This window comes from Schistocerca cancellata, chromosome 7 (assembly GCF_023864275.1).
Source record: "Schistocerca cancellata isolate TAMUIC-IGC-003103 chromosome 7, iqSchCanc2.1, whole genome shotgun sequence".
Classification (NCBI taxonomy): domain Eukaryota; kingdom Metazoa; phylum Arthropoda; class Insecta; order Orthoptera; family Acrididae; genus Schistocerca; species Schistocerca cancellata.
In genome coordinates this window covers 239,399,608-239,422,246 of record NC_064632.1, presented here as the reverse complement: position 1 = coordinate 239,422,246, position 22,639 = coordinate 239,399,608, and the positions used below count along the sequence as shown (strand labels likewise).

General features: G+C 41.2%; 1 protein-coding gene across 1 annotated transcript in view; it reads right to left on the bottom strand.

Annotated features, from left to right (window-relative positions):
- The window catches only part of LOC126092714 (protein CBFA2T3), a 65,102-nt gene that overhangs the window by 1,866 nt on the left and 40,597 nt on the right, over positions 1 to 22,639 (bottom strand). Inside the window, exons 2-4 of the mRNA XM_049908438.1 lie at positions 17,894 to 18,098; positions 8,793 to 8,985; positions 2,543 to 2,850 (exon numbers count right to left, since the gene is read on the bottom strand). Of these exons, the coding sequence (XP_049764395.1) occupies positions 2,543 to 2,850; positions 8,793 to 8,985; positions 17,894 to 18,098 (706 nt within the window). The remainder of the gene's footprint in view (positions 1 to 2,542; positions 2,851 to 8,792; positions 8,986 to 17,893; positions 18,099 to 22,639) is intronic.

Sequence of the window (22,639 nt, the reverse complement as noted above, 5' to 3'; positions counted from 1 at the left end):
ACAGGCAAATTAGAAGTGGCACTTGACCTGGAGGAAATTTTTATTATGATATGTGATTGACAAAGGGAGGAGAGGTGGTAACATAAAATCCATAATCCCCAAGCCTTATGCCAAAGCTGTTGGGATGAATACCAAAGACATCACTGATGTCTGCAGAACCTGTTGACCCTATTAAAGGAGGTTGTATGTGAACATTTAGAGATGATAAACTTTTGACCAATTTAATTGGAGATATTTACTGTGTCAGAGAGAGAAAGAGATCACCACAGTGAATGGTGTAGTATGTTGTGCAACATGACTGGGATGTTGGCAGACCTTGTACTAGCAGCGGCCTTCATTTTTAGCAGTACAACATACCATGTCGAAACTCCCAAGTTGCGTCCAAATAAACCCAAGTTGTGTCCAAATAAACAGAAGAACAGTCAAAAGATATGTAGTTGTTGCATGGAACAAAGATTATCTAACTTGAAACATATGGAGCACATCTGGGACATCTTCAAGTAAGATGAATATTTTCCCTGAGCTAAGTGGTCCTGTAAAAGGACAGGACTTCTCGTCAAGGACTTTGGTATTCTCAACGAGATCATGCCACAACGTTTAACAACTGTGATCAGGATTAAATGGGGTTCTACATGTTACTCAATACATGTATGTAATTCAAATGCTGAGAGTGCACTATGGATCACTCCTAAGACAAGTCATTGTATAAAAATATGCTCTTTTCTCAGTTATTTCTGAGACACAGATATCTGAAACTGCAAGAAATGGAAAGAATATTAAGTTGACAAAAGTTTTTAACATGTGTTTTACTATGAAGATGGGTCTTTACCAAACCCATAAATAACTGTATGAAGAAATTTAATCAGTCAACATGGGATCTGCACTTCAGAGTACTAGGTAGTTACAATTAAAGTGCAGCTACTTACAGAGGTCCAACGTGGGCTATAATTATGATACGTCAGCAAAATTTGTAGACATTATAATGCATTAATGCAGGACCAGTTTTCAATGGAAAAAAAATTGTTCCAATTTTGGCCACCATGTGCAAATCTGGCATTGCGAATGCAACAAAGATGTATAGAAATTCTATTTGTAATGATTTCGGAATGGGACACGGCAAAAAAGGTGAAACAATTGAGGAGGCATAATGCTGATATTATTAACCACTGCTTACACAATTTGCTCAATATGAGCACTGGAGATGTTGACGAGATGCTGCATCTGAAAAACAAGATGATCAACAGTCTCACAGAATCTCCGGTGCAATCTGAGCAACGTTTTGCTGTATACTAACACTCAGATCAGGTAAAGAGGGAGCGTGTCCATGGTAAACATGTTCTTTTGGATATTCACAAAGCAAAAAGTCACATGAATTCAGATGATGTTATCTTATAGGCTGTACATCTGGAAAACATTTGGAGATAGCACATTCCTGAAAGACTGCATTAAGCAGATCTTTCACTGGCAAGAAACATGAGGTGTTGCCCTATCTTGCATGAAAACAGTGGTTTCAACACAGTCGTGTTCTTCCAAAGCAGGAATCACGTGCTGCACAAGGAGTTCTTGACAATAAGCAGATGCCACAGTACACCTGGCAGGCCTCTGCCCATATTCTCTTTAAAGAAGAATAGACCAAGAATAAAGGTACCTGTGAATCCACACCACACCGTCACATACAGTGAGTGCAAAGGCTCTTCATTAACAACATGTGGTTTAAGAGAACCCCAAATTCAGCAGGTCTGTGTATTCACTACACCCTGTAGTGTAAATTGTGCCTTGTTGCTCCACAGAATATTGCCTAGCTACATGTCATCAACTTTGATCCATGCCAGAAACCAAGGAGCAAATTCAGAATGTTGCTGTGGGTCACAAAGTTTCAATTGTTGCACCATCTGGATCTTGTATTGGTACTAGTGTAAAATAGACTGCAAACCTTTCTGTACTGTTAACCATAGAATTGACAATTCTGGTGACACTGCACAAGTAATAGCACTACCCGGGGCACATGCTGCATGGTCAGATACAGCAGCAGCAGAAACCTCACCAAAAACTTCCACCAGTATAGGATGCCTTCCTCTTCCAGGTGACATACGAAGCTGACTCATGTTTTTAAACTTCATTATCATCTTCTTTAAAACATTTAATGGCATCACACCTCTTCTCAGACCGTTCAATTGACAATACTCTCAATGCAGCACTGATACAGCTGCTGTTCAAATAAAACAGTTTTATTGATAGTGCACGGTCTCTATTCTCAATAGCCATACTGTTCACTCATATTATAGCTTGTCAAATGACAGTGTGGATGTTACACCATCACACAAAGAGCACACAGCACTAGATTTGCACACTGAGGCTACAATTGGAACTAATTTTGTTCCAGCATATAACAGTGCTGCATTAACCAAGCTTCATTGCTGTATGATAACTACATCGCACACTGGACTTCTGTGAGTAGCTATTTTTCAGGTGTGTGTGTGTGTGTGTGTGTGTGTGTGTGTGTGTGTGTGTGTGTGTGTGTGGTGGCACACAATCACAATACCTGGTGGTGACTGTCCCAGTCCTTATGTTGGCAAAAGGCGCCACAATAGCGTGCCGTATTGCAGCCACTGCATGTCTCATTGGCACGTCGTCCACAGTTCCAGCAGGCATTGGCTGTTGCCGCTGTCGCCCCAGCTGGAGGTGGCTCATCATCGTCTGTAGGGACAGCCTGGCGGCGTGCCTCTGCCAGCACCTTCTCCACCTTGGCACGCTCTGCTGCCACCAGCTCAGCAGCTTTCGCCTCCGCCTGAGCCACTGCACGTTGCAGTTCTGCTACAGCTTGACGCTTCACCTCATTCACTGCCTCCTCTGTAAATATGATATGTCATTGTTAATACACAGCACTTCACACTCTAAAATGAAGGGTAAGTCTTTCATTTTGAGCAAAAGTAACATCATACTTGAAAGTACACGGATCATGGATTTTTTTCAAGAGGTACACTGATGTTTGTATGTACTCACAGTAAGCATGGCCATATTATTTAACACAGTGCTCAAGGAAGTTGTATGAGAATTGTACAGCAATTAAAAAGGTGTCAATGTGATTGGGAGAAAACACTTCTTAGCATATGGTGATGAAATTGCAGCCCTGTTAGAGTCAGACGCTGAGATCGTAGAGACAGTTAAGCATCTAGCTCACAATGCAATAAAAGTCAGCCCAAAAATTGATGCTGAAAAGGTGGAAGTGATGGGGCTATCCAGATGAGTGATCCTTGGAGCTCCATTGCAAGTTGAAGATCTGAATTTGGCTAAGGTAGTTTTCTAGTACCCACTTTTAAGTTCCTGTTGTAGCAATCATGGAAGCTCAATGATGGAGATAACACAGTGGGTTATTAATGCATCAATAACATTTCAACCTGAAACAGGCAATTACATCACACACAATATCCACCAAAACTAAAAGTGATGACATTATATGGAACAAAGATCTTTAATTATACAAAGATGTAAAATGAGAAACTGTTTGTATATGAACAAAGTCTTGAGGAAGGGCTTTCACCCAATGTGATGTGGAGGGCTAGAGTAAAAGGAGGAACCAACAACATTAAAAATTGTTGCAGCAAACAAACATTGTCCAGAAAATGAAATGAAGAAGACTTCAATGTACAAGATATATGGTCTACATGCCTGAATGCTGCAGAACCAAACAAAAACATACACATTGTTATTTCAAGAAATGTAAGTTGGATGAAATGAAAGGCTAGCCTTGTGTAAAAACACTGACTAACGAAGGTTGAGACCAGAAGGATTGTGGGAACATAGGACAAGGAGGTGGCTGGGGTGGAGAGGGGGAGGGATAGCAGGGTAGGGATGGGGGATGGTGAAGTACTGCTTATTGGAGCATACAGGGGTGAGGTGGAGAGAGAGTAGGGAAGCTAGGCGCAGTCGGGAGATTAGCAATAAATCCTATGTTCCTGTAACACTCCTGCCTAAACTTTTGTTGGTCATTGTCCTTACCCAACTAACCCCTTCCCTGTTCGCATTCCAGCACTACATAGCCCTGTATTCCACCAACACACCCTTAGTCTGTTTACTTCTCTCCTTTTCTCCTATCCCCTCCCCCTCCCCCCCTCCCCCCCTCCCCCCCTGCCGCCCAACTTGCCCTCTGTCTAATCTCACAACTGCACCTAGCTACCCTACCCACTTCCACCTCATCTTTGTACACTCTCAAAAGCAGCACTTTACCATCCCCCCCCCCCTCCCCCAATACCCTGCTATCTCTCCCCCTCCCTACCCCAGCTTCTTCCTTACCCCCACCATCCAGTTGCCTCTCCCATCATGCACTTCTGCTTGCAGTCTCACTTCAGCTGTCAGAAACTGTGTTCATGTATGTGTGAGTTTGTTTGCATATATATATATATATATATATATATATATATATATATATATCTGTGTTGTGTGTGTGTGTGTGTGTGTGTGTGTGTGTGTGTGTGTGTGTGTGTGTGTTTATTTTTGATGAAGGCCCTATTGGCTAAAAGCTCACTTTGAGACAGTCTTTTTGTTGTACCTATCTGCAACTCAGCATCTCCGATATAAGGTGAGTATTTTGTTAACTTTTTTTCATATTTCACTGACAGTCATGTTGCTATAGTCTATTCACTGAGAGCTATAATGAAACAAAAACAGTATCACATGACCAATCACCACCTGTTCCAGTGAAAGCAGGGGTGTTGAAAATCCTTCATGCACACTGTGCAGATGGCCATGGGCTGACGTCACAGTGGAGCATGCATTTCTCATGAGAAAGCTTGTATTGTGAACATGAACCACAATACAATGAAAGAAAGCATAAAAGACTGACAATTGGCATAGCAGATTCAAACACAAGTGATTTTAGTAACAATACCAGTTACAGTAATGTTAAAGGAACAATAAAACTAAGTTCACTCCAGTGAGTTGAACTGTTTTCATTCAAATTTATTAGAAAATGCTCTTCTCTCTCTCCTCTATAATGGAGTCTAATTTCTACATTTGAGCTTCAAATTTTTCTACCACAGGGGTACATTTGTTCCACTCTTCTGTAGTCATTGTTGTTACTGGTTGTTCTGACAGTTCTTTAACTTCTGCTTTTTCCTGCAATGTAGCCTTTGATTTTGGTCCAAACTAATGTGACGGCATTTAATTCACAATGGTACAGAGGAATTCGAAGAACAGTTTTCCCTGAATTCTTAGCCATTTCACCTAATATGTATTTATTGTGTGCTACTCTTTTTTTTTTTTTAACTTCTAGTGGTACATGCCATCTTCGAAAGTGGTATTTTTAGATTTTAGCCATTTTGAAATATCTTGCTTATTGGGATTCACACTAGGAACTTTGTCTTTTTGAGGAGAATGGTATGGTGCATTATCAAGGACAGTAATTGTGTTTTCCTGAAACTAAGGAAGAACAAAACAATAACTGTGTTTTCCTGAAGCCAAGGAAGAAAATCTTGAAACCACTTCTCAAATGTGTCAGCACACATTCCTTATGATAATCTCTACAGTTCTTGGATCTGAAAATCCACAAACAACTTTCCATGAACCCTGCTTTGTTCTCCATGTGTAGGATAATTAGTCATTTTCCTTTACCCAGCGGAGCATTGTTTCTTGTGGATAACCTGGACAGAAACAATTATTTTGAGGATTTTATGACTCTATTTGCCCAGATGTTAGTTTGGGTATGTCCTGCATTCAGCCACGTCTGGTCCAAATAGTACATGGGCCTTCCATCAACTATCAACAATTTAATGGTTCATAGAAAATGCCACCTCCATAAAATGACGTCATCTCTGTTTATAGCATGTTATTGCTTCCATGCCAAACATATTTAAAATTAATTAATTATTTATAAAATGTAGTTCACCAAAAACTGCCCATACCTGGATCTTCATTCATGGCAAGAAGAACTTTGTCAATTGTTGGAATTTGTCACAAAAAAAAGAAATAAAAAAATCATGTACCCTCCTTCATACTGCATTTCTACCGAAGTCAGCAATGCTTTCTGAAAGCTTCTATCGTGATTTTTCTATTATGGGAGACTTCAGAGAGTGTGTGACGTTTTACTCATTTATCACATGATACACTCAAGAATGAGCAATACCTGTAGATGCAGCTGTATTGAAAACAATATCAGTCACTGATTGCTCTGAATACAACTGCTCCATTTTATACACATTAAGAACCATGTGTTTCTCTGCAGAATCTTATAATTTCTTCTTCGATTGTTTTGGTGTGCTCGGAACTAAAATGTCACTTCTGTGCACTCAGAACTGACATGTCAGCCTCACTCGCTGTATCTGTGGAGGATGACATAGGGGAGTTTAGTCATACAGGATATTAATGGTAAAATGTGGGCACATGAACAATGAATGATGAAACACTGATACTTACACTAATAATCAAATACTGGTCTTTCAGGTGTTATGAACATACACACACTATGAATACAGCTACACTCAGCGAGCACTCCCTGTATCACTCACCCCTTGATGGCAGCATTATGGTCATGTGCCGTGATGTGTTTACAAGCCGTCTCTCATTTAGGTGAAGAGAGTATAGGATTGTGTTACTACTGTAAAGACTCTCAAACAATTTATTTTGGAAAAAGCACCCCCCACCCCCACCAACTCCACCCCAAATACTGGAAAACATTTAAGACTATTTAACCCCCACCTCCCCACCACCCTCACCACAAATACTGGAAAACATTTAAGGATATTTAAAGTGAACAAGGTACCAGATCTTGAGAGAATTAAATTTTCCAATGATACACAGTGGAATTAACCCCTTTCCTGAATGATCTCTCTTGCACAGCAAATAGTTCCACTTGAATTAAAAGAGCAGAGGTCACTTGTTTTTACAGAAAGTTAAAAGAATGGATGCACAGAATTACAAACCAATGTCACATACATACTGTATTTATGATGAGAGATCTTAGGTATCTGAACATTATGACAATCCTGGAGGAAACAAAAGTTCTCTAATGTTCAGGAGAACCCACTCATGTGAAACACATCTTGCTGTATTCATATAAGCCCACCTCCATAGCCACAAGCCTATGTGATAGCACTTGACTTGGTGATAGCTGGTTTGGATCCTGATGGTGAAAGAAATTTTCACTGCCAATATTGGTTGCAAGAAATTTTCACTGCCAATATTGGTTGCAAGGGGATAAAAGATTGTGATGTAAAATTCTTGATTACCACACTCTGATGCTAGTGTCCTAGACTTAATTCCAAACATCTCCACAGTGTATCATGGACTGAGCACATACAATACTGATGATGATGTCTCCCGAATTGGGATGTTAAGCATGGTGCCACCCTTGGTGCTGTTTGAGAAGAGCAGTCTATGTGCCAGCACCAAGTTTCACCATCCACCTCTCTCTCACTATCAAACAACACAAACTGCACATCACATCCATTAGAGTCAGACTACCCTGAACAAATACACTCTAGAAACAACTCTCAAACCCACAGCAAAGGGGCCATAGTGAATTGACAAAGCAAACACTTTTCAATTAGATGGCTGAACCTACCCCTCAGTACCTCTCAGCCAATAATGCCATGCAGTTCTTTCTTTTTCTTTATTCATACAAAATATTTTGCATGCAGTACCTGCGGCTGAACATGTATACTCCATCTTCCAAAAGACATTTCACACTGCTCAATTGTCACTGATATGTGCTTGGTTCAATGAATTTTTGAGCAATAGTGCCCAGAATGTTATAATGGCTAGTGAATGTTCAGCTGAAACAAAAATAACATTGAGCATGCCTAAGATAAGCATAACAGAACCTTTAATGTTCCCAATACTCATTAAAAATTACCAGATACAGTCAACTTAGCAGCACTACCAAAGGGTTTGCTGTTAAATGCTATTGCCAACAGGAAAATGCCATCATTAGACAATTGTAAGGAAAGACTTAGACAAAATTTCCACTTGATGTAAAGAGTAGCAGCTCTATTTAAATGTGGATAAAAAAGCCATGATGCCTATAACAAGAGAAAAAATTCAAAGTATCCATTTGCAGAATTGCTAAAATGTCTAACATGTCAAATCATTTAATAGTTAGCAGAAATAATAAAAGCTCCATGAAATGTAATGAACACACAATAGATAAGGTGAGTGATAGATTTGTTGGAAGAATTCCGGAAAAGTGCAGTGCATCTGTAAAGGAAATGGCATAGGAGATGTTATTATGGCCAACTGTAATATACTGCTCCAATGTTTCATTCATTCATTTGAAGTTCTTTTTGAGTATGGATGACAACAGACACTGAAAGAATACAGACATATGCTTCTTGGGTTGTAACAGGTTTGCATGCCCATAGAAAAGGGTAACACAGATGCTTGGGGAACTAATATGGGAATCTGTGGAAGAAAGGTGACGGTATTAACATGAAACATTGTTAAGTAAATTTAGAGTACCTACCAATACTTGAAGAAGACTGTGAAAATTCTGTTCCACCATCACGTTGCCTGTCTGATACACTACCACAGTCAGCCACACTGACAGACATATCCCGTGTCAAGAATGTGTGACTGGTGTGCTACCAGAATTCCACTCATATTTACAAATATGCAGGAACTATCCGTGAAAATAGCGCAGTATGTACTGCTTACAGGTCACACTCAGATACAGTAATTTTCTCCACACAGTGCTATACATACTGCTAACGGACAGACTACTGTCATTCCTTGTCCTTGGCAATCTTTACTTGTCTGCCACACTATTCTTTATAGGCACTGACTCCTGCAGATGGACTCACCTGCACGACGCTTGACCTCTGCTACGCGCTCCTCTGTGGCACGGATAGTCTGTGCCATGATATCTGCAGCTGTCCGCTTGATGTCACCACGACCCCAGTCATCAGTTACTACACCAGGCACTGCTCCCCTATGTTGCAGGATCGCCAGTGCTCGTTTTGTCTTCTCCACCATGCTCAGAATGCAGTTCAGCATCTGCCAACATAGGAGTAACACGTGAGTTCCGCTGAGCTCCCTGTGTGCTCATGATTGATACATGTATTTTAAACTGATCTGCCATTTATAGAAGATTTTGCTTTTGTAAAAATGGTAAATTTACACAATTTGTGGCTTAACATCATGTCAACTCTAATTCAACTGTTGCAGAGTAATTTACAATCAGTGACATAATACATTCTGAAAAAGACTACATTTTGTAAAGAAAATATTGCTATCAAAAAGAAAATTCACTCGAGAAAATTATAAAGTTATGAGACACAATTGTTGGCCAGTATTTATCTTCAAGTAGTTAAATTTTTAGTATTGCTGATATGCAATAAGTAATAAACAATAAACTTTCTTTTGCTTTTGATTTTTTTCATCTTCATTCTCCACTCCCATCTCTCTGATTGGATTTCCCTCCATCTCTTATTCTTCATAGTTTTTAATTGCACTCTTCACTCCATTTTCTTCCTTTTAATCCACTTTGAGTCCTCACTCTACCCTCATCTTATCTGAAGTTGGTACAGTGCTCACCAAATACTGTATTCATCTTCACAACAACTCTCATCCTGGAATCTGATTGACCTGTCCTTCCTTTTTAATCTTCCCCAACCTCTCTCTCTTTCATCCATGAGGAATGAACTATTAGTTCTGAAAGTTAGATAGTTTTTGTACATTTATATACAACTACCTCCTGAACATAAGAAAGAAAATACTGCATCATATGAATCCTCCAGATTCAAAACCTCGCTGAAAGTCACTTTTTAAAAATAGTGTCCTCTGAGTCACAAAATTAATCTTCACTGATTTACAAATGTGTGGATATCAAAATCCCCTAATTGCAACAAGATATTTTAAAGAAAATTAGAGTGAAATTCAAAGACCACTACATTTGTCTGCAGTTATTTTCAGAATACTCTATAAACATTAGTCAATGAGATTTATGGACTTATTAAGAGCCACGCGGGATTAGCCAAGTGGTCTAAGGCACTGCAGTCACAGACTGTGCGGCTGGTCCCAGGGGAGGTTCGAGTCCTCCCTTGGGCATGGGTGTGTGTGTCTGTCCTTAGGATAATTTAGGTTAAGTAGTGTGTAAGCTCAGGGACTGATGACCTTAGCAGTTAAGTCTCATAAGATTTCACACACATTTGAACATTTTGAACTTATTAAGATGGTGTCTTCTCCTCTCAGAATGGCTCACTTCTTGCATTTATAGTGCTATACTCAACTGTTTTCAGAAGAGGGGAAAGTTATTAATTAGCCACAAAAGATAGGGTATTGTAATTTTTGTTGCCTTATAAGCATTAAATAATTTAGATTTTAATAACAAAAAAAACCAAATCCAGGGAATGTTTAATGAAATCGAGGAGTTGGAAAATCTGAAGTTCACAACACTTCCATGACATCATTGCAACTGTAGTCTAGTGTGAACAAAAACATATTTTCAGAGTAAAATTTTAGCACATAGTACTTGTGTTGCTAAAGCAAATCCAGAAAGAGGACAGAAAAGGGTGAGGCAGCGAGAAACATGGAAAAGATGGAGAAACAGAAAAGATAAATTATCACTGATAGTTTCATGGACTGGGTAGGCATAATATTCTTTCATTGATTGCTATAATTTCTATCCTTAACACAGTAATACTTTTAAACTAACAAATTAACAAAATCCATTATTCATTTTCAGATATTCTGCTAACTACCCATCTGTTTACCCCAACCAAATGTAAACATTACACAAAGGTATTCACATGTTCCCACTGCAGATGGCAGATATTATGAAGTTCAACTGAATCTTCTATGCATCAGAAAACAAAATTAGCCATGACAACTTTATAATGAGTCATTGTATTGTTTCACAGCCTAAGAGGAGAAAAACTCAGAAAGAATCAAAAAGAGGGCTAGCCTTCATCTGCCATGTATGAAAGGCGTATTGTGAATGTGTTGTAGTGGGCAGGGAAGCATTTCTTGGAATCTTAGGATTAAAAAAAAGGACTGTGTTCACAGTGTTCTAAGGAGATTACCTGCCAGTGGTGATGATGCAGTGAGAGAAACTAGGGGAGGTGACAGAAGAAGCTACAACTGTGCACCTTGCTGGAAAGCAATAGGAAAATTTCTAGAGTCATTCAAATGTTCAGAACCTCACTACTGCAGAAATAGGGAGAGTCATACTAGGTTGTACTTACCATCTGAATGTAATATTAAGAAGATATGGCAAACAAAGCAAATGTTTAATACAACTGTCGAATTAAACTTGAAGGTCAAGAGAGTGTTCTTTTCATAGAGGTTTTTGTAGTAGTTACAATATACACTTTGGGAGTCCTAGAACTGATGTTCGTTGAGACTTGGCAGAAAATCCTAAGAAATTTTGGTCTTATGTCAAAGCGGTAGATGGATCAAAGCAAAATGTCCAGACACTCTGTGACCAAAATGGTACTGAAACAGAGGATGACAGACTAAAGGCCAAAATACTAAATGTCTTTTTCCAAAGCTGTTTCCCAGAGGAAGACTGTAGTTCCTTCTCTAGATTGTTGCACAGATGACAAAATGGTAGATATCAAAACAGATGACAGAAGGATAGAAAAACAATTAAAATTGCTCAATTTCATTACAGTGTTGTTCTTACTAGTGGCAATAATCCACTTTAAAGTGCTCTTGTCTGCAAATAGTTTTTTTCTCTCTTCAATATTATATTGTGCTCAGCAGATCAAGTTTCCCACTGTATGAATATGCAGTCATGAGAACATGTACAGTAGTTCTAAATTTACATCTGTCACAGATATACCAAAATAGACAATGATAATTTGTTCCAGTTGACATACTTATTGAAATATATTCATATACTGGCAATGAGCTGTCAAGGACCTGAGAATAAGGGAATCACATTTCCTTCCTTGAATGATAGGTACAATCTTTAACCTACTTAAGCTACTATGGCAAGCACAGAATGATTAAGATGAGTAGCACAGCTGCTCTTCATACGCACTGCTGAGTGTCTATTTTCCTCCTCTCCCCCTCCCCCATCACTTCTGACAAGGCCAGTTCAAGAACCTCTTTCCTCACAAGCAACAAAGCATTTGGTGCACCTTCCACTCCTCCCCTCATCCCACAGGCATTAATTGCCTTTCTTTTGCTCTTGGGAAGAACTTTAAAAATAAATCATAAATCTAAAAATAGTAATCACAGAATTTTTTTTTCTTTTAAAGTATGTACCACATAAACATTCCTCTAACAGCCCATCTATTGTGCTCAAATTTCACACGTGGCTTACCTTAACTTGTCTAAGGCTGAGGAACATGCTACATACATGGAGGAGCTCAGTCACATTTTGCTGCTCATATAAAATGATATCTAATACCCCTATTGGTTCCAAAATTAACAGATCAAGCACATCCTGTATCGACCTCCATCACCTGACCTCCGTACTCAAGATTTTTCTGTATGACGTCATCTCCAAAGAAAAGTGTACAACATTCCTGTTGACACAGTTGAAGAGCTGGAGCAGTGAATTGTACAGTCTTGCCCATATTTGCAAGCTGGTCTTGGAATGTTTGAAAGAATTCATAACTCAACAGTAGTATTGCCTTCAAGTGTTTGAATAAACAGGGAAGAGCTCATTTAAAGCTGTGATGTGCTAATTCACATGGGTCCACATATTTCTTGTGAAGATTGAACTTATATGAGGACCTAATTGAAAAGTATTCATTTATACAGGCTAATTTTTGACTGAAGTCAGTGGCTCATCACCACTCATTCATGGACCCATGTTTACTGGAACAGTTTTGCTTCTTTTATCGTATCTTACACACCCATGTCAGTTTTTTGCAGTAATTATGATACACCCTTTATACAAATTTTATTCTTTGACACCTCTGACGCCCCTCTCAGCTTGGTGCCCCACATGGCTGCTTCTGTTGCTTGGACCTTAAACCAGCCATGAGCATACTACGTTCTGTTAATAACTATACCTTTCATTTCTTTCAGAGTCTCTGTTAATCTGAGGTTATAATTTGTTTTCTGTACCACAGGCTTACAGGTGGTAGGTTGGTCACAATGCTTAATAATGAAGAAATAAAAAAAATTATTGTGATCAAGACTTATGATTTATACTGACGGAAAACAAATTGTGACAACAAAAAATAATTAATACAGACCAATGCAATTTCAGGACAAGATTTGTCTAAGAAGCATATTTAAATGATTAATATTGCTAGATTATGTGTTAATGTAAGTGCAAGAGAGCCATTGCAAATGTGAAATGCGGTACATTAGTAACCTATGTAATGATCAGAATATTGAATGAAAGCATGGAAACATGCATGCATTGTGTTGTATGGGTGCAAGGATGACAGTTTGTGGTATAGAGTTCAATGCCTATTGCACTTAGTCAGTCAATATGGGAATGGTTAATGCTGTTTGTGGATGATGCTAGAGTTGTTGTCCATTGGTGTTCCATATATGCTCAATTGGAGACAGGTGTGCTGATCAAGCAGGCAACAACATGTCGACACTCTGTAGAGTATGATGGGTTACAACAGTCGTACGCGGGTGAGCCTTATCTTGTTGGGAAACACCCCCTGGAGTGCTGTTCTTCAATGGCAGCACAGGAGGTGAAAACACTAAATTGATGTGTAATTTTGCAGTAAGAGTGCAAGGGATAATGACGACAGTTGTATGAAATCACACCCAGATCATAACTCCAGGTGCAGGGCTGCTATGTCTAGAACACAGACAAGTTGGTTGCTGGCCCTCAGCTGGAATCCTCCTAAACCAACACACCCAGCCATCACTGGCACTGAGGCAGAACCAGCTTTCATTAGAAAACACAACAGATCTAAACCATACCCTTCAATGAGTCCTTGGTTGACACGACTGAAGTCACAAATGGTGGTGGTTTGGGGTCATTGGAATGCATGCTACAGGGCATCTCTCCTGAATCTGTCTTTGAAGTAACAAATTTGTAGCAGTTCCTCATGTACTATGATGCCAACTGCAGCTCAAATTGCTGATGTGGATGCAGTACAATGGAGCAGAACCATACACTGAACATGATGGTCTCCCTCTTAGTAGTGTCACTTGGCCATCCAGAGCCCTGTCTTCTTCTGACCATACATTCTTGTAACTACTGTCACCAGCAATCATGACCAGTGACTACATTCCTTCCAAGTCTTTCTGCAATATTGCAGAACGAACATCCACCTTCTCAAAGCCCTATTACACGACCTCATTCAAACTCAGCTGGCTGCTGATAATGGTGTCTTTGTCATCTTAAAGGCATTCTTGACTAACATCAACACACCACATCCAATCTCCAAGGTAACACCCATGACCATTATAGCACGTATAGCAAACCTGATTTGCATTTCCATAGTAGTGCTATTAGTGCCACTCTTGTGTGACTGGCATGAAATTTGAGTAGACATTATCTTTCAGACGTAGAAACACCCTAACCAACTTTCGTTTATCTCACAAAACTCACCTCGGTGTTGCGATCATTTTTTTCTGTCGGTGTACATGTGCTCAACCAAAATGATCAGTGACCTCTCTGTAGAACTGAGGGTATGCCTCAGACACTTTATCTTTAAAGGCAAGGATCAGATGTAGTACCATGTTATGGAGCACAGTTTTAGTCTGTGCAGGGTTATGATCAACACAGTGCTAAGGCTGATTCACACTGGTTGTCAATGGAAAAGAACGGAGTGGAACATCACCATAAAATGGTACTGTGTTCACACTAGACAGAATGTTGGCATAATGTCATGTCATGTCACTCAGCACACCACACAATAAACAGTGGTGGTAAGATCATCAGGGAAAGCCCATCTTTCAGAAAGTATGAATACAGTACAGTAACTGGCAGTATAGTTTACTGACAGCTGTATGAGTACACATAATAATACGACACTGCAGCCCCTGTGGATGGGTGCATTCAAAGGTGTCATAAAGCCCCTGCACCCTCTCTTGAGGCAAGTTGGCCCACAACTGTTATAACTGGTGCTTGATGTCCTGGATGTGGCACTGAGACAGAATTTGACATCTGAGCTGTCTTAACCATTATCAGGAACAGATCTGGGGATCTTGTTGGCAACAGGATTCCCTCAATATCATGCAGACAGGTCATAGAGAGACACCACTTGTGGACGAGCACTGCCTTGTTGAAAAATGACACCACAGTACTGTCATCTGATACGAGGATGCACAATGACCACAATGTACCTTTGTGATATCAGGGTTTCCTCAATCACTAATAGCTGTGTCCTGTAGTCATACCCAATGGTGCCCCATATCATGACACCAGGAGTAACACCACTGTTCCTCTCCAAAACACTGTAAGAAAGAGACCTCTCCTTAGGTCGCCACTATACTCGTCGACTATGGTCATCCAGAGTAGTGCAGGACAGAAATTCATCGCTGAACACAACAGGGCCTTTTGTCAGGAGTCCATGCTTCCTGGTCACAGCACCACTCCATTACACTGCTGTTTGTGTAGTGGTGTTAATGGCAGCCTCCGCCTAGGACAGTAATTCCCTTGTTTGTCTGCTGCTCGTCTCCGACCGATGGTGCAGGATGACACAGGATGTTGCAAGGAATCCATTACTTGTTCTGAGATGGTTGGACCAGATGTGAAGGAGTTACAGTGTGCATGGTGCACAACACGTCGATCCTGTCTCTTGGTGATCAGACGTGATTGACCAGAACCTTCATGGCGAGTATGGCTGCCCTCACATTCACATGCAGTCCAACATTGAGTCACTGTCAAATGCAAATGCCTCATAAGCCTAGATATTGCATGATAAACCAGCCAGACAAATGGAGACCCACAGTTAAGCATCTTTCAAACCCTGCCAGGTGCTGATAATGTTGTCTCTCATGAATACATGGTAACTTCTTGTCCTTCACAGTGATTACTCAACATCTGTTGATGTTCACATCCCTTATATACACAACAGGCTGGTAATAACACCAAACATAATGATATCATGCAAATGCAGTCTGGTGACCATTCCATCCGTCACAGATTATTGCAACTCTAATCATAGCCTATACACTCAGGTGACAAAAGTCATGGGATAGCAATATACACATATACAGGTGGCAGTTGTATTGCATACAAAAGGTGTAAAAGGGCAGTGCATTGACGGAGCTGTCATCTGTACTCAAGCGATTAGTGTGAAAGGTTTTCGATGAGGTTATGGCCGCACAGCGGTAATTAAAAGACTTTCAGTGCAGAATGGTAGTTCGAGCCAGATGCATGGGACATTTCATTTTGGAAATCATTAGGAAATTCAATATTCTGAGACCCATAATGTCAAGAGCATGCCAAGAATAACAAATTTTCAGGCATTACCTCTAACCACAAACTACACAATGGCTGACAGCCTTTATTTAATGATTGAGAGCAGTGGCGTTTGCGTAAAGTTGTTAGTGCTAAGAGACAAGCAACACTGCGTGAGGTAACCACAGAAATCAATGTGGGGTGTACAACGAACATATCTGTTAGGTCAGCATAACAAAATCTGGCATTAAAGGGTTGTGGCAGCAGACAACCGATGCGAGTGCCTTTGCTAACAACACATTCCCTGAAGCGCCATCCTGGGCTTGTGATCATATCGGTTGGACTGTGGACGTCTGGAATATCGTGACCTGGTCAGATGAGGCCTGATTTCACTTGTTAAGAACTGATAGTAGGGTTCTAGTGTAGCACAGACTCCACGAAGCTGTGGGCACAAGTTGTTGACATGGCACTGTGCAAGCTGCTGGTGGCTCGACAGTAGTGTGGGCTGTGTTTACTTGGAATGGACTGAGACCTCTGGTCAAACTGAATTGATCATTGTCTGGAAATAGTTATGTTTGTCTACTTGTAGGCCATTTGCAGTCATTCATGAACTTCATGTTCCCAAACAATGATGGAATTTTGGTGGAAGAAGGAAATGTTTGTGGAATCTTATGGGACTTAACTGTTAAGGTCATCAGTCCCTAAGCTTACACACTACTTAACCTAAATTATCCTAAGGACAAACACACACACCCATGCCCGAGCTGGCCGCGGTGGCCGTGCGGTTCTGGCGCTGCAGTCCGGAACCGCGGGACTGCTACGGTCGCAGGTTCGAATCCTGCCTCGGGCATGGGTGTGTGTGTGATGTCCTTAGGTTAGTTAGGTTTAAGCAGTTCTAAGTTCTAGGGGACTTATGACCTACGATGTTGAGTCCCATAGTGCTCAGAGCCATTTGAACCCATGCCTGAGGGACGACTCAAACCTCCACCGGGACCAGCTGCATAGCCTATGACTGCAGTGCCTTAGACCGCTCAGCTAATCCCGTGCGGCGGAATTTTTATGGATGAGGATGTGCCATGTCTGTGGGCAACAGTTGTTTGCCACTGGTTTTGAAGAGGATTCTGGACAATTTGAGCGAATGATTTGGCTGCACAGATCACCCGACATTAATCCCATCAAACATTTATGGGACATAATCGAGAAGTCAGTTCATGCACCACCTGCTCCGGCAATACTTTCACAATTGTGGACTGTTATAGAGGCGGCATGGCTCAGTGGACTTCCAACAACTTGTTGACTCCATGTCACGTTGGGTTGCTGCACTATGCTAGGCTAAAGGAGACACGATATTATGAGGTATCCCAAGACTTTTGTCAATTTAGTGTGTGTATGCACTGATGGTGTGTGTGTGTGTGTGTGTGTGTGTGTGTGTGTGTGTGTGTGTGTGTGTGTGTTTGTACAGCGTTACATTAATATGCTACCAAGTCTTCTGGGTACTTCACTTTTTTTGTCAGGAAGTACAGATTAATTTCCAATGCTGCCAGACGTGTTGTGCTGGCCGCCATGTGAAACGCACTTCCGTCTGCTGTGAATTAACCGCTGTTCAGAATCCTCTGGCGCGGCACTCACCACGTGGATGTTCCGCCACTCGTCGTCACCCCCGGCAACGGAGCCGGGTCCCGAGGAGGCGGACCCTGGTGTGGAGAAGCCGTCGGGTGTGGCGGGGGTGAGGTGCGGGGGCGGCGAGAAGAGCGCTAGGGGCCCCTGTCCGCCCCCGGGCACCCCGCAGGCGCGCTTCGCCGCTGGCACTGCGCACTCCTCGCTCTCGTAGAAGCTACGGCACGTCAACGTGTATGCTCACTAAATACAGTAGAACCTTAACTATACGGCATGCTCGGGTGTCTGTCAATGCCGGATTATCAAGGTCTTTTTTAAAACGGGATACAAGCAAAAAATATAGTTTTAACGTTCAAAAATACAGTGAAGCGCCAAAGAAACTGGAATAGGCATGCGTCTTCAAATGCAGAGATACGTAAACAGGCAACGCCTGTATAAGACAACAAGTGTCTGGCGCAGGTGTTAGATCGGTTACTGCTGCTACAATGGCAGGTTATCAATATTTATGTGAGTTGGGACACAGTATCTCCGAGGTAGCGATGAAGTGGGATTTTCCCGTACATCCATTTCACGAGGTACTGTGTATACCATGAATCCGGTAAAGCATCAAATCTCCGACATCGCCGCGGCCGGAAAAAAATCCAGCAAGAACGAAACCAATGACGACTGATGAGAATCATTCAACGTGAGGGAGGTGCAACCTGCCGCAAATTTCTGCCGATTTCAGTGCTGGGCCGCCACCAAGTGTCAGCGTGCGAACCATTCAACGAAACGTCATCGATATGGGCTTACGGAGCCGAAGGTCCACTCGTGTACCCTTGATGACTGCACGACGCAAAGCTTTACGCCTCGCCCGGGCCCGTCAAGACGGACATTGGACTCTTGATGACTGGAAATATGTTGCCTGGTCGGATGAATCTCGTTTCAAATTGCATCGAGCGGATGGACGTGTACGGGTGTGGAGACAACCTCATGAATCCATGGACCCTGCGAGTCAGCAAGGGACTGTTTAAGCTGGTGAAGGCTCTGTAATGGTGTGGGGCGTGTGCAGTTGGAGTGATGTGGGACTCCTGATACGTCTAGATACGACTCTTGATAGGTAACACGATCATAATAACCATCCTGTCTGATCATCTGCCCCCATTCACGTCCATCGTGTATTCCGACGGACTTGGGCAATTCTAGCTGGACAATGCGACACCCCACAGGTTCAGAATTGTTAAAGAGTGGCTCCTGATTTTAAATACTTCCGCTGGCCACCAAACTCCCCTGACATGAACATTATTGTGCATATCAGAAGAGATCTCCACATCCTCGTACTCCTACCGATTTATGAACAGCCCTGTAGAATTCATGGTGTCGATTCCCTCCAGCACTGCTTCAGACATTACTCGAGTCCATGCCACGTCGTGTTGCGGCACTTCTGCTTGCTCACGGGGGCCCTACACGATATTAGGCAGGTGTACCAGTTTCTGTGGCTCTTCAGTGTAGGTACACTAACTTATTTATCAAAACACAGGTGGAACTACAGTATAAAACATTAACGTGTGTATTACTTTAATGTAAAAAAAATTTGAATTCAAAGTCGAATACAGTACTCCTCTATTTAAACAGTTAAAGGTTTAAAACGTTAGAAAAGTTCGATATCCTCAATGATTCCTTGTACGCGATTACGAAGTAAATTAAGCACCACTGTTTTGAACAGATCAAGAAGAAGCTAATTAACAATAATTGTCACTAAGAATTTGGTGCAGTTAATTATCTCTAGGGACAGCACAGAGCGTGGAACATGTCGGATTAGTATTTGCAACTGAAGGTTTAATTGAAATTTTCTTCTACGCATTTAAATTTTCTTCATTGCAGAAACGTTAACTTGCTTTTCGATTGTGCTCTTTTCTTAACAAAAACTGTTATGAACTGCAAATTCATAAATTCAGAAGCGTTGTATTGTTGCTTCTTCGCAGTATCATATCGTCAGTCAACTCTTCTTCAAAAACTAAATTTCTGACAATGTCAATCCATTCGCAACTTCTATGCTGAAAACGCATTCCGTTCATTGGCTGATACAGAATTTTTCATCCATACAATTTTAGAGTGATCAGTTATGGATCATCATCATCTGCACCGCTTTCCATGTCGACTTCTTGGACCGGTTTATCCCATAGTTTTCTCCAGGCCCTGTGCAAAGTTGTATTTTTCACAAAGGTCCTAGCAATTGCCGCCGTGAAAATGGCGTCTTTAATGTTGAAACAGCGCTGGAACTCGCTGCATTGTGAGCTTAGCTGCCTTGGAACAAACATTCCTCTGTACCAGTACTAGAAATTCTGTATGGCTCCTTGGTCCATGAGTTGAAATAGTGACCTAACAATGTCAGAAAGATATGTGCGGAAAATGTTACCTGGCACAAGCTCTGATTCTGGAGAGTGAACTCTGAAATTGTCAAGGATGAGAACCGCCTTAGAGTTTGTAGGTAGACCTATCTTTTCGAAAATTTCATTCATATCTGGAATGAAATGGTAAAAGAACCAGTCTTTGAACAACCCGACTTTCACCCAAGCGTTAGTCTGTGCATCGTAAGCAACTGGTGTATGTGTCACAAGAAGTCTAAGTTTTTGATATTTCCCGGTCAAAAAGGCAGTTTATTAGCTTCTGAAGCATTTTCATACGCCACGGCAGTTATTCTTTCTATCTTTATTCTTTATAAAGTCATTTGCCCAGGACTCCTCAGCTCCCGCTAGGGATGAATTTGGAAAACACCGCCATAACAGCGCCGAACTAAAAATGTGCGAAAATTTCTGATGCGTACCAGACTATCGGGTCTGGCGGATTATCGAGTGTCAGATTATCGTGGTCTTACTGTACATTTTGACCATCAACACTGCGACACCGTTAGGAACTCAAACTGGAGTGAAGTGTCCTGCAAACTGAGATTTGCAAAGTGGGGAAGAGTGAAGTCCATGGGCATCACCTTCGGGGTGGTACAGTGGTGACCCACCAGCCCCCCTCCCCCCCCCCCCCCCCAATAAATTTATTTTTAAAAGCAGCATCAATTTTTTAATATCTTAGTTAACAAAAGATGACACCGTTGAACGAAGACATCCAAGCTTAACTAATTGCACGTATTAAAAGCTTTTGTGCGGTAAAAATTAGTCGTCTGCAGGATTTACTAGCACGTCAGTAAAACAAATCCATTTGTAATATTTACTAAACAGACAATATTCCGAGTTTTAATGTATTTTGTTATTACGACAATAAAGTTATTATCAGTGTACGTGCCAAGAGAAATAGCTATGAAGAGAGTTCAAGTTAATTCATCAATACTGTCCTTCTTTATATAAATATAAAAAAGTCAAAGGAATGACGGTAAGTAAACATTTATTACGAAATGTATTCCAATTTACTCAGTTTTACCGCAACAATGCAGTAGCCCACCTTGTTTATAGGAATTTCCTAAACTGATCTAAATATTGTTTATAGCCTGTTGTATTCCATGCATATTATTTTTTCTTGATTCTTCCCCACAAAATGTTTTATAATAAACTGTCATTTTACTGGTCGCGATTTCGCCCGCATTACTCAGTAAAAGAAAACTATATGGTTTGGTTTATCGAAGAAGCCCACCTTCATTTGAATGGTTTCGTCAATAAGCAAAATTGGCGATGAGAACCCGCATTTCGCGATCGAGAAGTTTCTTCACCTTCAACGGGTGACTGTCGTGTGAGGGTCCATTCACGGAATAATGGGCGCGATATTTCTTACTGGCACGGTGAGTCCCGAACAGTACGTGAAGGCTTTGGAAGATGATTTAATCCTCATTAGCCAAAGCGATCCTGATTTCGGCAAGATGTGGTTCATGCGAGACGGAGCTCGACCCCAACGAAGCAGGAGAGTGTTTAATGTCCTGGAGAAGCACCACATTCTAGCTCTGGGGTACCCAGAGGCCACTGGAATGGACCTCGATTGGCCACCATATTTTCCGGATCGGAACACATGCCACTCCTTTTTGTGGGGTATATTAAAACAAGGTGTACAGCAATAACACCAAAACCATTGCCGAGCTGAAAACAGCCATTCAGGAGGTCACTTGACTGCATCGATGTTCCGACACTTCGGCGGGTCATGCAGAATTTCGCTATTCGTCTGTGTCACATCATCAACAATGGGAGCAGGCACATCGAACCTGTCATAACTTAAATCCGAATGTCAACAGTGACGTTTACTTGTTGAATAAACTGTGTGCACGCCGTAGTTTGTAACTAATTTACGTTTTTTTCATATAGTTCAATAATTGTCAATCTGTATATAGAAAGAACTTAGGACTACTGACGTTTCGTTTAGGACATAACACGTAATAACCACACACACACACACACACACACACACACACACACACACACACACACACACATACACACAATCGTTGTCGATAAATTTAAATGATAAAATTACATAACTTCTATAAACTCAATAATCGCATAATACATTTTAGTCCAGGCTTGCAGTGGCACACTTTAGGAGTTTTAAGTGGCATTGAAATATACGGTCTTAGGCGTAGAGAACACCTAAGATGGTTTTAGTTGAAGTGGGTTACTTACCCGTCATTCCTTGGCCTATTTTTGAAAAAGAAAAAGACAGCATTGATGAATTGCCTTGAACTCTCTTCATAGCAATTTCTCTTGACACATTCAAGTTGAAAAAAACTTTGGATTACCTTGTGCTCCATACCCTACCTATTGAGTCGCCCCCACCCCCCCTCAC